The sequence below is a fragment of the Leptonychotes weddellii genome, chromosome 8 (genome assembly GCF_054177405.1).
Source record: "Leptonychotes weddellii isolate Sample4059 chromosome 8, ASM5417740v2, whole genome shotgun sequence".
NCBI lineage: Eukaryota > Metazoa > Chordata > Mammalia > Carnivora > Phocidae > Leptonychotes > Leptonychotes weddellii.
Genome location: NC_138376.1, coordinates 7,666,535 through 7,689,521, shown reverse-complemented (window position 1 = coordinate 7,689,521; position 22,987 = coordinate 7,666,535). Strand labels below are relative to the sequence as shown.

Sequence of the window (22,987 nt, the reverse complement as noted above, 5' to 3'; positions counted from 1 at the left end):
TGTATTTCTTATTACAAATCATAATATCCTGGCTGCCCTTCCCATTAGTGTCCCATAGTTTCCAGTGTTTCTTGTCCACAGAAACATAACTGTCTTCTATCCTTTTCTTCAAGTCTCTGCCCTCTGCTAGGAAACTACAACCTCATCTGACTATCCTCCTGTCCTAATTATTTGTGAATGGTGACAGGATTATTCTAGAGAGAAGGTTTTAATCAAAGACTTCTAAAGGCTGAAATTTCTGGTAATGTTGACAGGTGGACTGAGGGGAGAGAGACTTTGGGGGGTACATAATTATATACACCTAATTTTTTAGAGAGAGAGCACACACGCACACGCACACATGCACGCGCGCATTTAAGATGTGGGGAGGGGCAGAGGGAGAGAGAGAATCTTAAGCAGGCTCCACACCCACCATGGAGCCCAACATGAGTCCCGCTCCATCCCCAGTTCCCTGAGATCATGACCTGAGCTGAAATCAAGAGTCAGATGCTTAATTGACTGAACCACCCAGGTGCCCCTATATCCACCTAATTTTTAAGTCCTAATTGTAATAAGTGCTACAAAGGAGACATAAAGAGTATTTACAGTCTTGGAAGGGTTTTAGGCAGATGACAGAAGGGATCAGATTTAGATTTTATTAAAGTTCCTTCTGCCAGCAATGTGGAAAATTATTAGAAAGAGGCAAAAACAGATCCAGGAAGACTAGTGAATGGACTAAGGCAGAAACCCAGGTAAGAGGTAATGGAAAGTGGTCTAAGGATGGGGCAGAAGAGATTGATAGAGGTGAATAGGCCTAATCAGTACTTAGGACATGGGATGGAGAGGATTTTGGAACTTATTAAGTCACCCAGTCATGTGTTTTGTAGTACCTTCTACATGTTTTTCTGGAATCCATCAGAGAATAAGACCACGTCCCTGTACTTCTAGCTGAATTTCTTTTTTTTTTTTTTTTTTAAAGATTTTATTTATTTATTTGAGAGAGAGAGAATGAGAGACAGAGAGCACGAGAGGGAAGAGGGTCAGAGGGAGAAGCAGACTCCCTGCCAAGCAGGGAGCCCGATGCGGGACTCGATCCCGGGACTCCAGGATCATGACCTGAGCCGAAGGCAGTCGCTTAACCGACTGAGCCACCCAGGCGCCCTCTAGCTGAATTTCTAGTGGGGCAACAAGATAATACACATGATGGCAGTTTTTTTTTTCCCCCTCTTTCTTTCTGTTTTTATTTATAGTCAGATGAAACAGATGCCTGTTTCTTCCAGAATTGTTACCCATTTACTTAGGTTTGGTTTGCAGGGGGGTTCCTATGAATGTTTTTGCTTCTTTTGTGCTTCAGCCAGAAGTACTGGGGAAGAGAGGGAGGGCTTGAGATTAAATTCTTAGTGAAAGCTGATACGAGACACAGAACGAACGTAAGGTGCTGGAAAATTCAACAAGAAGCAATAACAGGGCTGGTTGTTGTTCCTCTTGGCCTCGGACTAGAAATGCACGCTATGCTATCCCCATACTCAGTTGCTTGTGCGACACATCTCTATCCTGAACCAGTGTTTCTTAGAATTAAAAAAAGGGCATATATATATGTATATATGTGTATATATACATATATATACACACATATATATATTTATGCCCTGTAGCCCGTGTATACAGCTCTAACTTCTCTCCTAAAATCACGGGTCATGTAATATTGTGGCCAGGAGAGTCCTTGTTGGCAGCTTCAGAAGGTACTGGGTTTACACGTCATGGATCCAACACCTAAGAATGTTACATTAACAAATAGAACAGGGGCGCCTGGGTGGCTCAGTCCGTTAAGCATCTGCCTCCATCTCAGGTCATGATCCCAGAGTCCTGGGATTGAGTCCCACGTTGGGCTCCCTGCTCAGCGGGAAGCCTGCTTCTCCCTCTGCCTGCTGCTTCCCTTGCTTATGCTGACAAATAAATAAAATCTTAAAAAAAAAACCAAAAAACCAAATAGGACATCTATGATAAACTCTTGGGAAAGCTTAGATTTCCACTTTACAAGTTTGCAAAAGAAGTTGAAATGCTTTTTTTTTTTGCCTGTAAAGACTCACATAGTCTTTTTGGTTTCTATTTGACTCTAAGCTTTTTCTGAAGATGCAAATAGTTCTAAAGGGAGGCTGGAATGGAGGTGTGTATGCTGTCCTGTTGCAAATATCTGTTCTGTTTATGACGCTTCTGGACCACAGCGGCTTAACTGGTTCTCCGAAGGGAGTGGAGAAAGGATAATCACAGAAGGTCAGAGGATTAACATTTCCCCACAAAGTTTTTGATAGAAAGTCTCAGATCAAGTGAAGCAGAGTAGAAATAAAACCAAATATTCTGCAATTTGTGAAGTTTTCAAAGGGCGCCCATATGTAAAATTTCAGGTTTGTGTTTTGTATGTGTGTGGGTTTTAAACCCTGTGAGGTAACCATAACAGATACTATCGTTTCTGGTTTTTCGGTGAGGGGAAGCAGGTCTGGGACACAGCCTAAGTAACTTTCCCATCATCACTTGCTAGTGTGGCACCGTGGCTAATGCCCAGATATTCTGATAGATGCTCGCTGCACGACGGTTCACTTTGTTTTCCCACATACCCTCCCCTTGAGCCTAGAGACCATACATTCTTAGAGTCTTTCTGCTCACATTTCAAGTGGCAGCCGGGGAGCTCAAGGTGGTCACCCCGGCATCTCACGTTCTCAGGTGTTGCATTCGGGACGCGTAAAGCCATCCTGATGCCGGGGTGTATGTGGAGCATACACACCTCCATTCCAGCCTCCCTGGAATTTGCATCTCCAGAAAAAGGATGGAGTGCAGAGAGGTCCTCAGAACAGAGCCGGCGGACAGGCCTTCGCATCATTTATTCATTTGTCCTTGGGTGGGACGCTCCTGTTTGAGAGCCAGCTTTGCTCCCTCCTCTCAAGTGTTGCGTGTGCACCGAAATTCTTCCCCGTGTCTCCTTGATTCGGCTCTCTTCTGCTTCCCAGTCTTCTTAGCACGAGCGACCGTGTCTGGCACCAAAACTGCTAGAGCAAGTAATTGTTCACCCTTCTCTCAAACAAGAAAATAAGAGGTAAAATATAGCACCTACAGCGCAGCCAATTATAGGAAGAGCTCCGCAAGAGGACCCCTGTTCCCAGACACCTTTTATTCTCCAATTCATACTGAATCAGGAGCATTTTCTCCATGTGTTTAAACATCGTTTGAAAATATTTTTCATGATTCTTCAGCGTGTCATCATATGAATTTAGCATCATTTATTTACATGTTCTTCTATTTTCGATATTTGGGTTACTTTCTCATTTTTTCTGTGATGATTGGCGTAGGGGGAAAAAACGGACTCCTTGAAGAAGGGAATTATTAAGTACGTGAAGAAATACAAATCCGGTTTAAATGCTTTGCTTTAGTCATTACTTCAGTAGTACATTGTAACAGTAATTTCAATCAGGTAAATACATGATTAGTTTCCTGAAATAATGCCATTGTGATATTCGTTTTATTTTCAGATAGGGAAAAAGAATAAAGATGGGGGTACCTGGGTGACTCAGTCGGTGAAGTGTCTGCCTTCAGCTGAGGTCATGCATGATCCCAGGGTCCTGGGATCGAGCCTCATGTCCGACTCCCTGCTCAGCGGGCAGTCTGCTTCTCCCTCTGTGCCCTCCACCCCACTTGCGCTCTCTCTCTCTCAGATAGATAAAATAAAATAAAATGAGTTTTCCTAGATCAGTCAGTGCCTTACTCTTACAATTGACCCTTGAACAATGCAGGGGTTCAGGGCACTGCCTGGCCCCCCCATGCAGTCAAAAATCCACATATAACTTGACTCCCCCCAAACATAACTACTCATAGCCTACTGTTGACCAGAAGCCTTACTGATAACATAAACAGTTGATTAATACATATTCTGTATATGTGTTATATACTGTATTCTTACAATAAAGTAAGCTATAGAAAATGTTAAGAAAGTCATAAGAGAAAATACACTTACAGTACTGTATTTATTGAAAAAACCCTGCGTGTCAGTGGACCCGCGTAGTTCAAACCCGTGTGGTTCAAGGGTCAACTGTATTTTGATTCTGTTTGGCTAGCTCAGCATGAGAGTCACATGGTTCTACTTTTGGGCAAACTTTGAGGGAGAGGACCATTAAGTAAAAATGGAACTGGGAAGTCACATAAGTTAATAAAAAGAAAAAAGACAAAGAAGGTTTTTACCATCAGGGCAAAAGAGGGTTTCTTCTGTCCCACATCCGTGGTGGATAAAATGTGTGAGTATGCAGGAATTTGACTTGTTGCCTTGCATAAACTCAGTATTCTTAGGATGAGGTCATACGTAATTAATCACCTGTCTTGCATTCTTTCCCAAGTGATGGCTCTTAGTGTTCACACGGGTGATAACTTTGGTTTCCCGAGTTCAGGAGCCCCAGGACTGCCAGTGAAGGAAGAGGAGGCGATGGTGGTTATGGGACCTTTGTGCTACTGTAAGGCAGTGGGTAATTGTCTTTTTTCTTCTTAACTTGTAGTGCTTGAAACAATACTTGCAGCTGGCCATCCGAGAAGGCTGTGGGTCTCCCATTGCTTGCCCCGACACAGTGTGCCTGAACCACGGGACCCTGCAGGAAGCGGAGGTATGCACGAGTCCCATGACCTTCCCTCTTGCCTGTTGACGTTATTCCCTAGGATCTTGACTATGTACTTCCCTGCCGGGGCGGGGGGTCTAGAAACAAAATACAGAGGCTTACTTTTTAAAGGAGTACTTTATTGCCACACACCTATGGATTCTTCATACAGACTGTTAAAACTGTTACTTACCTCAGTTCTATTGATAAATGCTATCTTTGTGTTGAAGAAGCTCTAGAATAGGCGAAGGTGCTAGAAATCAGGTTTACCAGATGTGCCGTTTGGAGGCTGAAGAGTGAGTGGTCTTGTGATCGTTAATACTTTAAAGATAAACAGATGACAGATTTTAACCAGTTATAGACAATATAAAGTACTGCAATTCTACAAAGGTAGACGGAGTTGAATCATTTCCTTTCATTTGATGTTTATCAGGCATCAGAAATATCCTTTTTGAATGAGTTCTCCCATTTTCTTAAGATTGTGATAAATCCCTTTCCTTTGTTTCTTCAGTCCCCAATCAGGAGCTTGCCCTTGAATCTACTTTTTTTTTTTTTAAAGGTTTTATTTATTGATTTATTTATTTGAGATAGCACAAGTCGGGGCTAGAGGGAGAGGGAGAAGCAGGCCCCCCGCTGAGCAAGGAGCCCAATACGGGACTCGATCCCAGGACCCTGGGATCATGACCTGAGGAGAAGGCAGATGCTTCACCGACTGAGCCACCCAGGTGCCCCTTGAATCTGCTTTTAATCATCAGGTCCTGCTCACTTTATTTATTTGTGAGAGAGAGAGAGAGAGAGAAGGAGAGCACAAGCAGAGGGAAGAGGCAGAGGGAGAAGCAGGCTCCCCGCTGAGCAGGGAGCCCGACGTGGGACTCGATCCCAGGACCCTGAGATCGTGACCTGAGCTGAAGGCAGATGTTTAACTGACTAAGCCACCTAGGCCCCCGGGACAGCTCCCTTTAATTCAGAAGATAACCAATGCTAGCCCATCTTTGGGAAGATTGTAAGCATTGCTCCATTTACTTCTTTGCTTTTGGCTTATTAGAAAATTATGGATTCTGTTATGGGAAGAGGTCCCAAGAAGCAGAGGAAATAAGTCATTCGTTCAGCAAACATAGCAAACATAGCTCACCTGCTGTGCATTAGGTGCTTTCATAGCTGGTTTACCATCTAATCCCTTCAACAGACTTAGAAATGGACGCCCAGGGGGTTTAAGTAATTTGCCCAAGGGTGCATATCTAAACACAGAAGATTTAGAAGTGATTCATTTTAGGAAAATCAGGAAATAATGGGATGTTTTTGATAAAAAAGTAATATTGAATATGTCATCCTGTGGTGAGAAATATTGCTTTCTTTTGTGTGAGTAAAGTAGAGAAGGAAATTAAAGTGAGGAAAGATTGGGTGAGCTATACAACTTGGAAGTGGGTTTTAAAGTAGGACTCGGGTGTTCAGGAGCATCTTTTGATGCATAATCCTTCTAGAAAAGGTGCTTCCTTTTTGATTTGCTTCTGTCGTATTCTGATCAGTCAGCAGTGTTTATTAAGTGTGCAGAGTGTGCCAGGCCCTGTTCCAGGTCAGGATAGAGAGGTGAGTAAGATCGGCCCAGTGCTATCCTCATGGAGCTTCTGATCTAGCAGAGTGACATTAACCTGATGACAAGTGAGATTAACCACAGGCCTGTATCCTAGACCTTGTGCTGTCCAATCCAGTAGTCGCTTGTTCCATATATTACTTACATTTAAATTAATTAAGATTAGGGGCGCCTGGGTGGCTCAGTTGGTTAAGCGTCTGCCTTTGGCTCAGTCATGATCCCAGGATCCTGGGATTGAGCCCTGCATCAGGCTCCCTGCTCATCAGGGAGTCTGCTTCTCCCTTTCCCTCTGCCTCCCACTTCCTTTGCTTGTGCTCTCTCTCTCTCTCTGTCAAATGAATAAATAAAATCTTTAAAAAATTAAGATGAAATAAAATTAAAAATTCATTCCTTTGGTTGTCCTAATCATGTCCTGAGTGCCCCGTAGCCACATGTGGCTCATGGCTGCCAGATTAGGCAGCACCGAATATGACGTCTCCAACATTGCAGAAAGTTCAATGGCATGGCGTTGTTGTAGACTTTTAAATGAATGGTAACCACTAGCCGTTGACAATTCGGGTATCAAATGTTAGAGCTACTGTGTTCAGACAAGTGGATGAGGAGAGTCTGTCTCGCAGCTCTCTGGAACAGAATTTAACTTTTCTGATTTTCTTAGTATAGAATTTTCTTTTCATATTCACCTGCAGTTCTCCCCTCCGTCTTGTTTCTTACCCTTTTCCCATCATACATTCTTATCCCACTTTCCCGGTACTCCTTCCATGTACCCAGTTTGACTCTAAAAACAGTTTAACTTTTAGGCTGTATGGAAACCAAACAATCCCACAATGTCATCCTGTGGTGACAGGCAAAGCAAAGCAGGGGGAGTGGCAGAGGGAGAGGGAGAAGCAGGCTTCCCGCTGAGCAGGGAGCACAACGTGGGGTTCGATCCCAGCACCCAGGGATCACGACCTGAGCCAAAGGCAGGTACCGACTGAGCCACTCAGGCGCCACCCCGCTTTGTGTGTGTGTGTGTGTGTGTGTGTGTGTGTGTGTGTGTGTGTGTGTGTGTGTAGCCCAGTGTGGGGCTCGAACTCTTGACCCTGAGATCAAGACCTGAGCTGAGATCAAGAGCCGGATGCTTAACTGACTGACTGAGCCATCCAGGCGCCCCTATAATAGGGAGCTCTTAATCCAGATATGATTGAGTATATCATAATGGGGCTTATCCGCCTTATGCTTGACTGGATTCTGTCTCTACGACTATTTCTTCTGACTTTTAAAAAATGTTTAATTATACAGGTAACACATAAATATACTTTGCATGTTAAAAATAGTTCTGGTTAAGACTCAAGTTCCCTTGGTGCAGCTGCTGTTTATGTTAAAATACATGGTTCTTCATCATTCACTGTCTTATAAAATGCATGTAGGTAGGACATTTCTTCATCTTCAGAGGACCCCAGGCATTTAAGCTCTTTGCTCCAAATGCTTTCCAATGTAGATCTAGCCCATGTGGTTGCCCATGTTCCTTGCATCTGCCCCTGCTCACTGTGGGTCCTGCCTGCCTTCTTACTGCTTCCAAATGAGCTCAGCGGTGGCTCTGCCCCTGAACTTTTATTCATCAGCAATAGCTCCATTAGCAAAGCATTTAATGCCCAATCCAAGTACTGTTTGCTTCTGGAGGAAAACAGTAGAAAAGGCACCTTTGCTTCCACGTCACGCAAGCTGGTGGGAGGCTGGGGGCCCCTGGAAAAGTAAAACTTGCCCTCCCTGCATCATCTGGTAGTTTCAGCTGGTGGTGGGCTTTTCTCATGTACCTGATCCGGGAATCTTGTCAACTATGGAATTACGAGAGGTGGGAGGCAGACTGTTCTGGCAGCATTACTTCAGGCAAGGCCCTGGGAGTTCATAGCCCTGTTAAAAAGGTGATGACTACTGGAGCTCTTCCCTTACCGTGTTAGGGAAGTCACGAGCCTTCCCCCTCTGGCGGAGCCTGAGCCATTTGTCGCGGCCCAGTAAAATTTGAGCGGTGAGCGCATACCTACCATTACATGGCCTGAGAAATTCAACTTCTTCCCTCTGCCAGTTGGCAGTGGAAGGCAGGGAACAGCTTCTCAACAACCAAGTCTCCTTCCAAGTCCTGGGGCATTGAAGTGACCAGCCTGCATCTTCCTGCTAGAGCCGCCCCCCCCCCCATGCCCCAGAGCAAGGATGGGGGCAGCTGCTTGTGCCAAGAATGGGGGCTCCAGAATTTCTATAGGAGGGGGCTTAGGCTGTGGGGCACTGTGGAGGACTAGGAGAGAGGAAGGGGGGTGTGGAGTACTAAGGAATTTGAAGCTACATTTGCAAAATAAATACAGATTTTACTCATGTCGCATGTTTATCAGGGTGGCTCTGGGCAAGGCTGCTGGAGTTCTAGCGAGCCACGTGCTCCCCGCATATGATCCCTCAGCACAGCCCCCACTTGCTGTGTCCTCTCGTCACACTCTTCCTTCCCAGCATCACAGTGTGAGGTGGGGCAGAGGGAAGATAAGGATGCCCAGCCAAGCAGCTAGGTTCCTGTTGCTGTGGGTTAAGGATCTGAATGGGAAGGGACCAAGTATGTCTGTAATAACCTTTGGCTGCGAAGCGTGTTAGCAGGACAAGAGTCGAACCTTGGGGTGGCGAAGGATAAAGGAATCTGCCCCTGCCAGCGTTGATAGATATTTTTAGGGTTCCAGTTGAATTTTGCTTTGGAATGGATTTAAAGCTTTGCTTTAAAACTGCATCTAAGAGGGGTGCCTGGGTGGCTCAGTCGTTAAGCGTCTGCCTTCGGCTCAGGTCATGATCCCAGGGTCCTGGGATCGAGCCCCGCATCGGACTCCCTGCTCGGCGGGGAGCCTGCTTCTCCCTCTCCCACTCCCCCTGCTTGTGTTCCCTCTCTCGCTGTCTCTCTCTCTGTCAAATAAATAAATAAAATCTTTAAAAAAAAAAAAAAAAACTGCATCTAAGTGGAGAATAATGTTTCTGTTTCTAAGCTTCTTCTTCACCTAAAGGCAACTATAAGAAGGGTAAGCAGCAGTGGGTTGAACGCATCACATGGGTGGGCACATGGACAAATCCCTTTTACCCATGGGGGAGCCACGGGAGAAAGGCAGAGGAGGATGTGGGAGGGCGTCCTGAAGCCTCTGGAGAACAGGGGAAAAAGCAACAGCAAAAGCGGCCCTCTTCAGGGAGCGGTGGGAACAATTTCCGCCTGGCATTCCAGCTCCCGCCATCTTTTTCACTTCCCAGGTGGCCCTGCCTTCAGGCTCTCAGACAGTGTTGCCGTCTTGTTTTTTCCAGCAGGTTTCAGTATCTGGCCTGGACAGAAGGAGATGTGAGCTTGGTTAGTACACTCAAGTGATGAATGGGAGGAGGTTAGGAAGCGCAGTTCTTATTTTCTGGGTTGAGACCGGAAACCCGGGTAGTTTTTGTATCAGTGTGATAAGACACTTATCCATACAGCTAGGACTATTTCTCTTGCAAGTATTTTTGCAAGTCATAGCACCTCAAACATTGCCAAAGCTTTGACATGCTCTAATGATCCCCTCGTGGTCAATTCCATCTTCAAATATACTGATCTCTTGGTTTTTTTTTTTGTTTTTTTTTTTTTATTTATTTGACAGAGAGAGACACAGCGAAAGAGGGAACACAAGCAGAGGGAGTGGGAGAAGGAGAAGCAGGCTTCCCACTGAGCAGGGAGCCCGATGCGGGGCTCGATCCCAGGACCCCGGGAACACGACCCGAGCCGAAGGCAGATGCTTAACAACTGAGCCACCCAGGCGCCCCTATACTGATCTCTTGTATTCTTTGGTCTCTTTAATGTTTTAAAGCAACTGTAGCATTAGTATGGTTTAAAGGGCCAAACTCAAGTGAAGACTAGGCTTTTCTTTCTTCTTTTTCTTTTCTGTCCTGGCTTTCCAGACCTTGATGAGTGGTACTTGCATGAAGCCAAACCCTAACCTCAATGTTTTAACCATTTCATTTTCCTAATATATATTATAATCTTTTATATGGGGGCACCTGGGTGGCTCAGTTGGTTAAGCATCTACCTTCAGCTCAGGTCATGATCTCAGGGTCTTGGGATCGAGCCCCACATCAGGCTCCCTGCTCAACGGGGAGTCTGCTTCTCCCTCTGCCCCTCCCCCTCCGCTCATGCTCTGTCTCTCACTTTCTCTCTCAAATAAATAAAAGCTTTAAAAAAATCTTTTATATACATATTGTATTTTATATATAAGATATTGGCCAACTGTCAGTATTATGGGAACACATCACTTTCAGCATAAATGCTTCTCTGGCAAACAGGCTCTCCCCTCCCCCCACCCCCATTTCCTTTAGTTTTTGTACGGCTAGTGTCAATGTAGGTGGTGATGCTTGCTTAGATGTTATGATCATAGTTAATGTAGTCAACAAAGGTATACCTCACTTTCCCTGTTCTTCTCAATTGTGAATGTTAGATGTATCCAGTTAACCATCATGTATAACAGTTACAGCACCCCGTGTGTATGTATATTCTGAATGCCCTGGTTATCTTGTGCCATGGTTGGAGTGGAATGGAAAACCACACTTCCAGTAAAGTAGGAACTGAGTATTTAATAAGTATCCTCAGGTTCATTTTTACCAGGAAAAACAAAACAAAACAGAGTGCAATTATGGGCAATTAGTAGCTATTTGTTCTTCTTGTTCTGATGTTACTGCTTTTATTCTGTTAAAATTAAAACTGAGTTTATTTTCTCTTTGATTTAAATTTTCTTTCTTTTTGGAAAGAATTTCTAGAATGATGAGGATGAGAAAAAGTGGTCTTTCATGCTTGGATTGGAGGAGAGAGAAATTTTGTTTAACAGGCAGATTAACATAAATTTCAAAAGAGAAATAGCAATAAAAAATCACTTTAAATCAAGATAAGAATTTCTTAGATCTGATGGAAGTGGGCTCTTGATGGTTGAGAAGATACTTGGAAATTTTTGTTTTTACAGCTTGAATGTGGAGCTGGTCATTAGTGGATTAGAACCCACTGAATACAATAAATATCAGTAGTCCATAGCGACCTGAATAAATAAATGAATAATAAATAAATGAGGGAGAAGGGACAGCTTTTTTTTTTTTTTAAGATTTTATTTATTTATTTGAGAGTGAGAGAGAGAGAGATCACGAGCCGGTGGGGAGGGGCAGAGGGAGAAGCAGACGCCCCGCTGAGCAGGAAGCCCAATGCAGGACTGGATCCAAGGACCCTGGGATCGTGACCTGAGCTGAAGGTAGATGCTTAACTGACTGAGCCACCCAGGCATCCGGGACAGCTCTTTCTTACAGTAGAATTCTAATAAACAAATACAGAGTGAATGATGGAAATAGAAAATCATCATTAAGCAAATATCACAGTAATGACTATTGTAGGCAAGAATTATCAATAGATACAACAATTAGTGGAGCAAAGTTATGATGAGAAACAGGATATTTGCAGAATCTCAAAATGTATACCTACAAGAACAAGATACTTGCTGATTACAAAGGGTGGAGAAATTTGGTAGACACCACCGTAACCAAGTTAAAAAGTCAACAATCCCAGTAATGAGATGGGTGTCCTCATGTACTTCCTGGATGGCTCAACATCACTTCTGTGATATTCTTACCAAAACTGCACAGCCTCAACCTAATCATGAGAAAGCATCAGACAAACCCAAATCGGAGAACAGTGTAGCACATAACTAGCCTGTACTCTTCAAAGTCATGAAAGGTCAAGGTCATGAAAGGCAAAGACAAACTGAGGAATTGCCACAGATTGGAGAAGGCTAAGGAGACTCGGCAACTAAATGCAAGGAGGTATCCTGAATTGAATCTTGGACTGGAAAAAAAAAAAAAAAAAAAGACATAAGTAGGACAATTTTTGAGCTTGGAATAAGGCTCGCAGATGGTTTGTTTTATATCAGTGTAAATTTTATTATTCTTACCTATGGTTATGTAAGGTAAGTTGGGGAGAAGTTGGGGAGAATGGGATTTAAGAACTCTACCCAAGTTTCACAATTCTTTGTCAGTCTAAAATTATTTTAAAATAAAAAAGTTAAAAAGGAATGTTCTGATATGATTTTGAACAATTTGGAATTTCTTTGTTGGCAGGGAGAGAATAGTTATATATCGCAAGACACCTCTTTATAATGTCTTTTGTTGGAGTTCCAGTTTTGCAATCAGCTTGAGAGTCTTTGTGATTGTTTCGGGTTTTGTTTTGTTTTTTAAAGCAGTAGCCCTTTAACCTGTGATCTAATTGAGCCTTCAGTAATCATCCTAACACATTTATTTCAGGTTTATAATTGTAAAAGACCTTGAACAATAATGACTTAGCTCCAAATGGCAGTGGAACTGGGAATTTAATACTTTGGATTGTCTTTTTTACAAGGTCCAGCTTTCTCTAAAGCCATGGGTATAACAGAAACATTTCAGAGAACTAATCTAATCTGTAAAAGCCAACAAATGGTAAGGTCAAAGAGTCGATTCTTTTTTTCCCAAGGAGTAGATTTAAAAAAAAAAAAACCACCTTATGTGTCTTTATTGCCTTCTGAGTAATTTAAGCTCCTTCTCTGCCCCCTTTCCTCATCTGTCTCCCCAAGTTTCTGGCCACTGCTTTACCCTTGGTGCATTGTCAACCAGAATACTGAGAAGGTACAAATCTAAGTGGTGGGGTCTGGGAAGAGAATGGTGGTGATGGAACTAACTTTTTTTTTTTTACCACAAATTTCAATAGAAAAAAATTGATTTACCTTATTAAGTCTTAATTCCATAAAAATCTTTGATCTGTAAAAAATAATAAATAGGAGATTTAAAGTAGAATAAGAGACCAAAAAAGTTAGAGACCTCTGACTTCCCTGTTGGCAGTGATGTGTCCTCTGATGAAATTTATCTTTCTAATTTAAAATTAAACATCCATCTCTACTGTTGTTGACTTTTTACTGCATTAATTTGTGTCACCTTTCTCATTAGCATTTCATCTGTGTCTAAAGTACTTTATCTCCTGTTTGCTTCGTCTTCCATCAATTGTATTTGACAGAGCTGATACATATATTGCATGTCATTGAAAAAAAAATCAGAATTTTTAGGAGTTGACTTTGAGGGGTTTGAAGAAGTTCTTCATCAGTCCAGAAACTGTTTTAGACAGGGGCAAGTAGAGTACAGGACTGTCCCATAGAATCAAAGGCCTTTTTTGGGGGCGGTGGTTAAAAATAGATATACAGACTCTCACTGAGATCTCTTGGGCAAAAGATAACATCATCTCCAAGTCACCTTGGCCCAAAAGTTGAAGTAGTATTAGATTATTTGTCCTCTACCACAATGAAGCAGTGACTAAGTCAGGAGTTGAATTCAGATTCCTCAGTGCCTCCCATCCCTTTGGTTACCTGTGTCTTCTGTCTCCAACTCAGAATTTTTTTGAGACACCTTTGTCTTTTCAGAAAGATGTCCAGGCAGTATTATAACAGATGAAACAAAACTGGCTTTCAGTGTAATCAAAGTCTAACCACACTTTTTAAAAAAGTATGGTACAACACACATCATATAAAATTAACCATAATTTTTTTACAGTGATTGCTCAGGAGCGTTATTTAAAGTGCCAGATGAAAATGCAACCTTTTCCTCCCAGCTGGAGAAAAATGTTATAACTAAATTAAATTTATGTTTTACTGTACTTGGAATGGAGAAGACTGAACTTGCCTGTTTTGCAGTCCTTCATACATTTTAGCTAACTTCGTTTAATTCATTTGCAAAATAAATTGAATTTTTTTTGTGAGGAGGAGGATTCAATTTTGAAAAGCTTTTAAAATGTACTATATTTGTTAAGTACAATTTTTAACTGCCTCATTTTTTTACTCTTGTTTTCTTAAAGCAGACTTCCTTTCATTAGTTGCAGGAACTTCCGTCTAGATATATTTTATACCAAAGGATATGTAATGCTTTCGAGTCAGAATTGCCAAGCCTACGCCTGTGTCCTGTATCAACTTGCTAAATGTTTTGAAGCCTAATATCAAATCCTTGGGTCTTCTCAGTTATAAATCTTTTCAGCAACATCAATATAGTTGACGTCAATGGAACTATTATTTTTAGAATGCCAGTTTAAGAGCAGTTAGCTTTTCCTGCATCTGACTTTGAAATGCAATTTAAAAGGATTAATCTGAAATGTCATTTGGTTAGGTCTGAATCACTGTCATTTACTTGTAAACCTTTGGTTCATATCGCCATCTGCAATGGAAATAGGAATCGAGCCACAAGAAATATCTTTAGCATTTCTTTTCTACCAAGACATGGATGGCAATGAGGGACAACCAAGGGCCCCCTGAAGTGATTTTTTTTTTTTTTTTGTCTGAAGAAATGATTTCCATGTTGCTTAGAAGGTTCTATTCCTGAGGAAGCTAATGAGGTTTTCATAATTCCTGAGGCACGATCTACCTGACCTTAGTTTTTAAGGTTCTAAAGCTAGAACCATAATCTTTTAAACATTTCTTAAATGAATGTGGAGTGATAAAGAAGCATCTTGCATATATATACATAACTAATTGGGAAAGTCCAAAAGTTTGGTTGTCTGGTCCTAGCAGCTGCTGAGGGTAAGAATGGAATTTGACCAAGGAGTCCTGTCGTGGGTGCCTTGAGTTGTGACTCCTAGCCATGGCGGAGGACTGGGGCTGCTGCAGGAATTGCTGCTTGTCTTACCATGGGAACTGTGGAGAGAAAAAGAAATTCTCAAACCACTGATAAAAAGTAAGCCAGACAAGAAGGAGAGGTCCTAGGAGGCTGGAACTCTGGGCCCCAGTGAGGACAGAGACCTCATCTTGTTAATATCTCTGGTTTCAGATTGCCTGCCTGGTGCCTGTGGATCAGTTTCAGCTTTACCAGCGGTTAAAATTTGAACGAGGTATGTATGCCCTCTTCTTTCTGTCCCCACGGTGAGTTGCGGCTTTCTATGTGTCATCTTCACACTCACCTCCATAGAAGGCTAAGGAGGCTGTGGGCTGTCAACAAAGCCACAAGGGCACTCCGAAAGGGGAAAAACTGTAATTGCAATGTAACATTTCAGCTTTCTCAGCCACAGGCAGAAAAAATGCAGACTAGCAGGAAATAGAAGCTTCCTTATGTTGGCTGTTGTATATTTTTGATTTGGCTCATGTGAGAGAAGTTCTTCAAAAGTTGGGTAGTTTTACAAAACAGTATGTTCCTTCAAATGGGTTTTACCACCGGCTTTCCCACTCTTGAAGATCACTTCAAAACCTTCATCGACCCAAACATTTTTACTGCTGCTTGTAATATTCACCATTTGTTCTTTTGATACCGCACCTATAATCACCCTGATGGCTGTGTGTGTGTGTCATTCTAATACGATTTACAATCTATCAGGCTCATTTTCTTTCTGACTTTGGCCTTGGGGTAATTTATATAGCTTTTCTTTCTTTCTTTTTTTTTTTTTAGAGATTTTATTTATTTATTTGAGAGAGAGAATGAGAAAGAGAGAGCACAAGATGGGGGAGGGTCAGAGGGAGAAGCAGACTCCCCGCTGAGCAGGGAGCCCGATGCGGAACTCGATCCCGGGACTCCAGGATCATGACCTGAGCCGAAGGCAGTCGCTTAACCAACTGAGCCACCCAGGCGCCCTATATAGCTTTTCTTTTTGTACTGCCTATTTATCTGTCAGATTTATTTATTTTTTGATCCTTTACCAAGATCTTTTTTAAGGAGCCATTTCCCTCCTGTCACACTCTGTACATTCTTGAACTAAATGGTCTGTTTTTCTTTCTTTCTTTTTTTTTTTTTTTTGAGATTTTTAAATTTATTTTAGAGAGAAAGTGTACGTGCACAAGTGGGAGGAGGGGCAGAGGGAGAGGGCAAGAGGAAGCAGACTCCCTGCTGAGCGCAGAGCCTGATGCAGGGCTCCATCCCAGGACTCTGAGGTCACAACCTGAGCTGAAACCAAGAGTCGGATGCTTAACTGACTGAGCCCCCCAGGCACCCCTAAATGGTCTGCTTTTCTATATCTAAGAAATAGGAGAAAATTGTTCCGCTAGAACGCATTGTCTCATTGCGTATATAAAATAAACTCTCATCTAGCATGAACATACAATTTTCTGATTGCTAACTTTTAAATCTGGATTAGTAAAGTCTAAGAGGTAAGATGGGGGAAAGAGGAACATTTCTCTCTCATGTGTGAGTCTTTCATAGGTGGTCTTGCGTATCTTTGCTTTGATGCATTATAAATTGATCAAACAGTTTGACTCATACATAGAATTTATTTTTTTCTCACAGATACCCATGTCCCACTACAGATCCCATGAATTGATAATGGATTTTATTATCCCTATTTTATAGATGAAGAAAGTGACAATTGCAGAGGTTGAGACCTGCCTAGCATCACACAGACTGTGTCTAAGCTTCTATATCTATATGAATAATTCCATATTTTTTTATTAGGGTAACATCTATCAAAAACATAAAACTTACCATTTCACCCATTTTAGGTGTACAATTCAGTGGCCTGTTGTGCAACCATCACTCCCATCTATTTATCACCCCAAGCAGAAACTATAAATAATAACTTCCCATTTCCCCTTTTTTCCCCAGCCCCTGGTAACTTGTACTCTGCTTACTGTCTATAAATTTGCCTAGTGTAGATATTTCATGTAAGTGGAATCATACAATATTTTCCTTTTGTGTCTGGCTTATTTCACTTGGTATAATGTCTTGAAGGTTCATCCATGTTGTGGCATGTATCAGGACTTCATTTCTTTTTTTTTAAAGATTTATTTATTTATTTGAGAGAGCGAGAATGAGAGAGAGAGTACATGAGACGGAGGAGGGTTAGAGGGAGAAGCAGGCTCCCTGCCGAGCAGGGAGCCCGATGCGGGACTCGATCCAGGGACTCCAGGATCATGACCTGGCAGTCGCTTAACCAACTGCTGAAGGCAGTCGCTTAACCAACTGAGCCACCCAGGCGCCCCAGGACTTCATTTCTTTTTATGGCTAAGAATAATATTCCATTGTATGTATATGCCACATTTTGTTTAACCATTCATCTGTTGAAGGATACTTGGGTTGTTTCTACCTTTTGCCTGTTGTGAATAATGCTGCAGTGAACATTGGGGTACAAGTATTTTTTTGAGTCCTTGCTTTTAGTTCTTTTGGGTATATACCTAGGAGTGGAGTTGCTGGGTCAAATGGTAATTCTATGTTTAGGGTTCGAGGAACTGCCAATAAGACATTTTTACTATTGTAAAGTATGGGAGTACATTACATTTGGAAGTATGTTAAGTCTGGTGACCATTTGGTTCAACTCCTTCATTTTATAAGAAAGGAAACCAAGGTCCAGAGACATTTTGATCTGAGGTGATTCTGGAAGGCAATTTGTAATTCTTCAGTATCAATTCATGTACTTCTTCATTATCATCCATAATAAAGAATTATTATTAGAAAATAGGCATGCCAGAGGGCCCGCCCCCAGCTGCCCAGGACTCCTGTTATCTCTGTGCCTAGCGAGCGCCCCGGAAGCTGCTGCCCCATCCTGGGATCATGATGGGCAGCAAGATGGTGTCTGCTAGCAGGGTCATTCAGGTAGTCAAGCCACATACTCCATTCATAAGGTTCTGTGACAGGAGCGTCTGGGTGGCTCAGTTGGTTAAATGGCTGCCTTCGGCTCAGGTCATGATCCCAGGGTTCTGGGATCAAGCCCCGCATCGGGCTCCTTGCTCCATGGGGAGCCTGCTTCTCCCTCTGCCTCTGCCTGCCTGCCGCTCCTTGTGCTTGTGCTCTCTCTCTCACTCTCTCTGTGTGTCAAATAAATAAATAAAAAATCTTTAAAAAAAAAAAAAATAAGGTTCTGTGACAGAAGAGACAATCCTAAACCTAATGATACCACAAGTTTTGAAATCAGCAGGACTACCGTCTCACTCTTCAATTTCACAGCATTCTAAGAGAAGTAAATCCCCAGATTTGCTGATGCATCAGGGTCCACCAGACACTGCAGATATAATAAAAACATTACCTCAGAAATACAGAAGGAAACTTGTATCTCATAAAGAAATTGAATTTATTCAACGTGGAGGTCCAGAATAATCACTTACAGTGTGGCTGCCATTTGTCATCAGACAAAAAAGTAGTCTTTACAATAAAGGGCTTCCAAAATGGCACAAGCGAAATTATATAGTAAACAACTTGAATAAATACTCTGCAAAAAAAAAAAAAAAAAGAAATCTAGAAAATTTAGATGGACAACTGTATTTCCTAATATATGTGTCTTGGTCAGCTTCTCCACAAGCTTACTTAATTGTTTATATGCTTATTAAAGTATACATTTTTAAGTGTTAAAAAAAAAGAAAATAGGCATGCCAAGTAAGAGTAAATTTAAATTAATACAGTGTTACATAATGGAATTTACTTGATTGGCATAGTCTTTATCTAAATTGTATACCTCATTTTTACTCGGTAGACTTCCTACCTCAAACTCAAGACTTATTAGCTGGGTGACTTTCAGGTCTATTCCATGAAAGGTTTTTTTTCTTTGTTTGTTTGTTTGTTTTTAAGATTTTACTTATTTAAGAGAGAAAATGAGAGAGCACAACCGGGGAGGGAGGGGCCCAGAGAGAGGGATAAGCAGCCTCCCCATTGAGCAGGGAGCCTGATGTGGGGCTCGATCCAAGGATCCCAGGACCCCAAGATCATGACCTGAGCCGAAGGCAGATGCTTAACCAACTGAGCCACCCAGGCGTCCCTGCCATGAGAGTATTTTATGTGGAACTGTTTAGAATGGAATCTTGGAATGCTTTAAATACTAATGTTGTGAATGAGCTAAATGACTTAACTGGTGGAAAGTAAAACTCACCGGTGGGACTCTCAGCTAGAGTAGAGATTGTCGTGGCTCTGGAAAAATGTAGAATCAGATCAGTGGCAGCCCTGTATCCGAATTCCAAAAATTTTCATTAGTTTTGCCCAATTCTTATTGCCTACCAAGTTCTCAGTTTTTAGTTGTCATCCGTGTTTTAATTGTCCTCTGCTTTATGTTACGTATATGGTTAGCTTGCCTTTTATAGCTTTGTTTTCATCTAAGTCTTCATGGGGAAAAATATTTCGAATAGGAATGAGCCTAAATCATCACTGTTTACATAAAGTGGAGAAACGGCATTTGGCATCGATTGGTTATTCTATGAATCCACTCTCCTTCCATCTGTGACTTTCCGTTGGCTACTGCCCTGTTTGTGGCTTTCCTTTTCTGTGTCAGGCTTCCAATATTAACAAAGAAAAGAGAATACTAAGTTTGGCATGTGTTAGTGATCGCTGCTGTGCTTTCTGCTGGTTCTCAAAGCACATGATGCCTGATGATTAATGTTAGAATTTTGCTTGTCTCTCGAATCTGCTTGCCCAGAATCTACTTTTTCAAAACAGTTTGGGTTTTTTTGGTTATTTTTTTTTTGAAAATTGGGTCAATATTTTCCATCTCTACTCCTTAAGCACTTTTCCTATTTTTTTGTGACCTTGTTTTACTTATTATAGTTGCAAACTGCTTCCATGTCTTGGTAGGTTAACATGTCTGTTCTTGGATATTTGTATTATCATATAGCAGCTAGAAACTCCTACAAATGGTTCAAGTGTCATAGTGTTCTCCTTGGAAAAGAAGTGAAGTAAAATAGGAAGTTATTTTCCTGTTATCTGTTAATCCTACTGCATTCGCTCACGTCTTCAGTATCTACTTTTTTGTGGACTGAGTATCTCTTGTGTGCCAGGTGCATTTCTAGACTCTGCGGAAAGCCGCGGCTTCATCTTTCCCTGAAAGCCGTCTGTTTTCAGCATTTGTCCCAGCCTCCTTCCACTGTGAGTCTCAGCATTTATGATATGGCTCTTTGAGTTTCATCTCGTGCCTTTATCTGTCCTTGGGGAAATGCTCCCTGCCCCTCTTTTGTGTCCAATCATTGAAGGTTTTATCTCACCAGAGCTCCATGTGTGCTTATTTGGTTTCTTTTGGTGTTTTTCTTTTTAGGGCTGTGGGATACTTTAACGACCTTACTGTCAGTTTGGTTTGATTTTTTAACACCTCCCCACCTCTCATTAGGTATCTTCCTTTTCATAGTTTGTGATCACAAGCACATTCTTAGTGTGTGTGTGTGTGTGTGTGTGTGAGTGTGTGAGCTTTTGCCTGTTCTCTTTTTGAGCCTGCTTTTCTGGTGTTTTGCGGTAAATGTGTGACTAAGTCTAGGGTTTGCTTATGAAACTGTTCTGTGCTTCTGGGCGCTAACACTTTCTCCTCAGCTTCCTACTTCCTCTCCTTCACCATCAACTCTTTCTTGTGGGTCAGTTCTAAAAATCTAGAACAGTACCCTCTAGACATTTCAGCTAAAAAATGAACATATCTGCAAGAAAAGACATTTATCATGAGTAGGGTGGCATTTCTAAAGGGGACCCAAATGAGAGGCACAGTGTGAAGTGTTTGCCTCTCCCTGTGTGCACTTCATTTCCTCATCTATAAAAGGGGGATAATAATGGAAGGCTTATGCTAGGGCTGTTGTAAAGAGTGAGTTAATATTGTGTGTCTGTCACCGTGCGCACTCAATAAATTACTGTCATTATTGTGTTGTTGTTTTTGTTATTCATCACTACCTCTACCGCATCTTATCTTTATCCCAGTTTTCTAAACTAAATGAAGAAGGCATCTTCTAGAATCCAGATCATACCTCGACTGAGTGTATAAGACAATAATACCACTTTTGTTCCCTTTTCATCTTAATCCGTATCTTTTTCAGCATGTTTCTACCCTTATTGTCCTAGATTCTAAAGTGTTGTATGGCACCGTGGTAAGAAAGCGAATTCCTTATACCACCGGCCATATCCGGTTCCTTCATGCTGTTACTCAAAGCATAAATCCACCTTCTCTGTCTACCTCCAAGGAGATCATGACTTGCTGACCTGGAACATTCTAAGTGGCTGCTTTAAAGAGAAAAGGTTCCTGTGCTGATAATGGAAATGGAAATCTATTTAATAACATGATTATGTTTTTACATAGAGAATGGTATTCTAGGAGAAAAAACAGCCCAGTCCCAGCATATACTCACTAACCATAAGTAAAGCAAACTCCTAACTTCTGTGGGTTTTAACATACCAGCGTTAGACTAGATAAACTCAGACGTTTCCAGGTTTGAAATTCTGTGCTTCTCCTCAGCAATCTTGACAGCATCCCCTTGCCTCATGGCCACATCTGTTGGAGTTTATTTACTATGGCAGATGTTAATTCTGATCAGTATAGTTTAGTTGCATTTTAACTATTTACAGAAGACCTTTGTTCTTTGAGATATCAGAAAGCAAATTAACTTTGGCATAATTAAAAATGCAGTAGGTCATAAAAGTTAAAACAGTTTGTTTTATTTTAGCTGATAATTAGCTTGGATGTATCATGTTTCCCACAATAAGAAATCATGGGCTATCTTTTTTGGCACAGTTTCACGGTGGAGGAAAACCCACTCGTGTTAGTTAAGAGAATTTACAACAATAAAAAGCAAACTCTGCATACCTAATGCTGATAGTTTCAGTTGGGGAAACCAAGGGTCTTGAGATCAGTTTTTGAAAACTGAAGGCAATCACTGGGGTCAGACATGGCCCTTAGGTCTCATGGCAGTTTTATTTTCTCAGAATGTTTCTATTTCTCAATAATTGTCAGGATACAGAAGTAGAAATAGCTTTAAATAGCATTTCCTGCCTTGCATAATTTATATGAACAAGCAGTCTTAGATCAGTCATGGAGCTTTACTCCAGTAATCAGTTTTAATTTTCATAAGTAAATTCTGGTTGAAGTTTGTGAATTTGTCTGTCTCTGATGTAAGTCCATTACATTTAATCACTGCTAAATCATGTTCATGTCAAAGTGCAGGGGGCACCACTGGGAATGATTTACACCGGCCCCTGGTTTCTCTTTTTCTAGATTCCCGAACTTAGCCCCATCTCAGAGCTACATGAAGCTTTCATCACTGCTGATGCAGGAGAAATTAGTTGAATATGCATGAGTTCATTTTCTTCCAACTTTGGAATAGAAATTTGAAGGAGGAAGAAACTAAACCTTAAACTTTTGGGATAGGGGCGCCTGGGTGGCTCAGTTGGTTAAGCGACTGCCTTCGGCTCAGGTCATGATCCTGGAGTTCCGGGATCGAGTCCTGCATCGGCGGGGAGTCTGCTTCTCCCTCTGACCCTCCCCCCTCTCATGCTCTCTCTCAAATAAATAAATAAATAAATAAAATCTTTAAAAAAAAAAAAAAACTTTTGGGATAATTGTGCATTTTGTTTATCTACCTAAAAACTCTGTTTCTGAGGCCAAGAGCCAGGAGTTAGAATTGAATTCACAATAATAGTAATAAAAAGTGTACTTTTTTTTAACCTGTACCTGTATGGGGTTAATGCAAAATTTTTAAAACACTTTTTATTACAACCCCCCCGCCCCCGTCTTCTGACTCCTCTCAGCTCATTGGGGTGGAGTCAAGAGTGGGGGGAGGAAGCCCTTGTTCACGGACAGCAGTTTGGCTTCCACCTGGTGTCCATCAGTTGGTTCTTCTTTGGTTTAGTTTAGGACTGCTAATATCTGATGCCCCTTCAGTATTTTTTCCTTTTCTGGTAATCTGGCCTCTAGGTTCCATCCGTGGTACATCCTGTTACCTGACAGAAATAAAGCAAAATTGTGCTCTTAATGGCATATTGAAATTTTAGTAATTCTTTTTTTTTTTTTTTTAAGATTTTTTATTTATTTATTCATGAGAGACAGAGAGAGAGAGGCAGAGGGAGAAGCAGG

General features: G+C 41.7%; 1 protein-coding gene across 1 annotated transcript in view; it reads left to right on the top strand.

Annotated features, from left to right (window-relative positions):
- The window catches only part of RNF144B (ring finger protein 144B), a 65,036-nt gene that overhangs the window by 20,737 nt on the left and 21,312 nt on the right, over positions 1-22,987 (top strand). The window contains exons 2-3 of the mRNA XM_081827629.1: positions 4,518-4,622; positions 15,034-15,094. Of these exons, the coding sequence (XP_081683755.1) occupies positions 4,518-4,622; positions 15,034-15,094 (166 nt within the window). The remainder of the gene's footprint in view (positions 1-4,517; positions 4,623-15,033; positions 15,095-22,987) is intronic.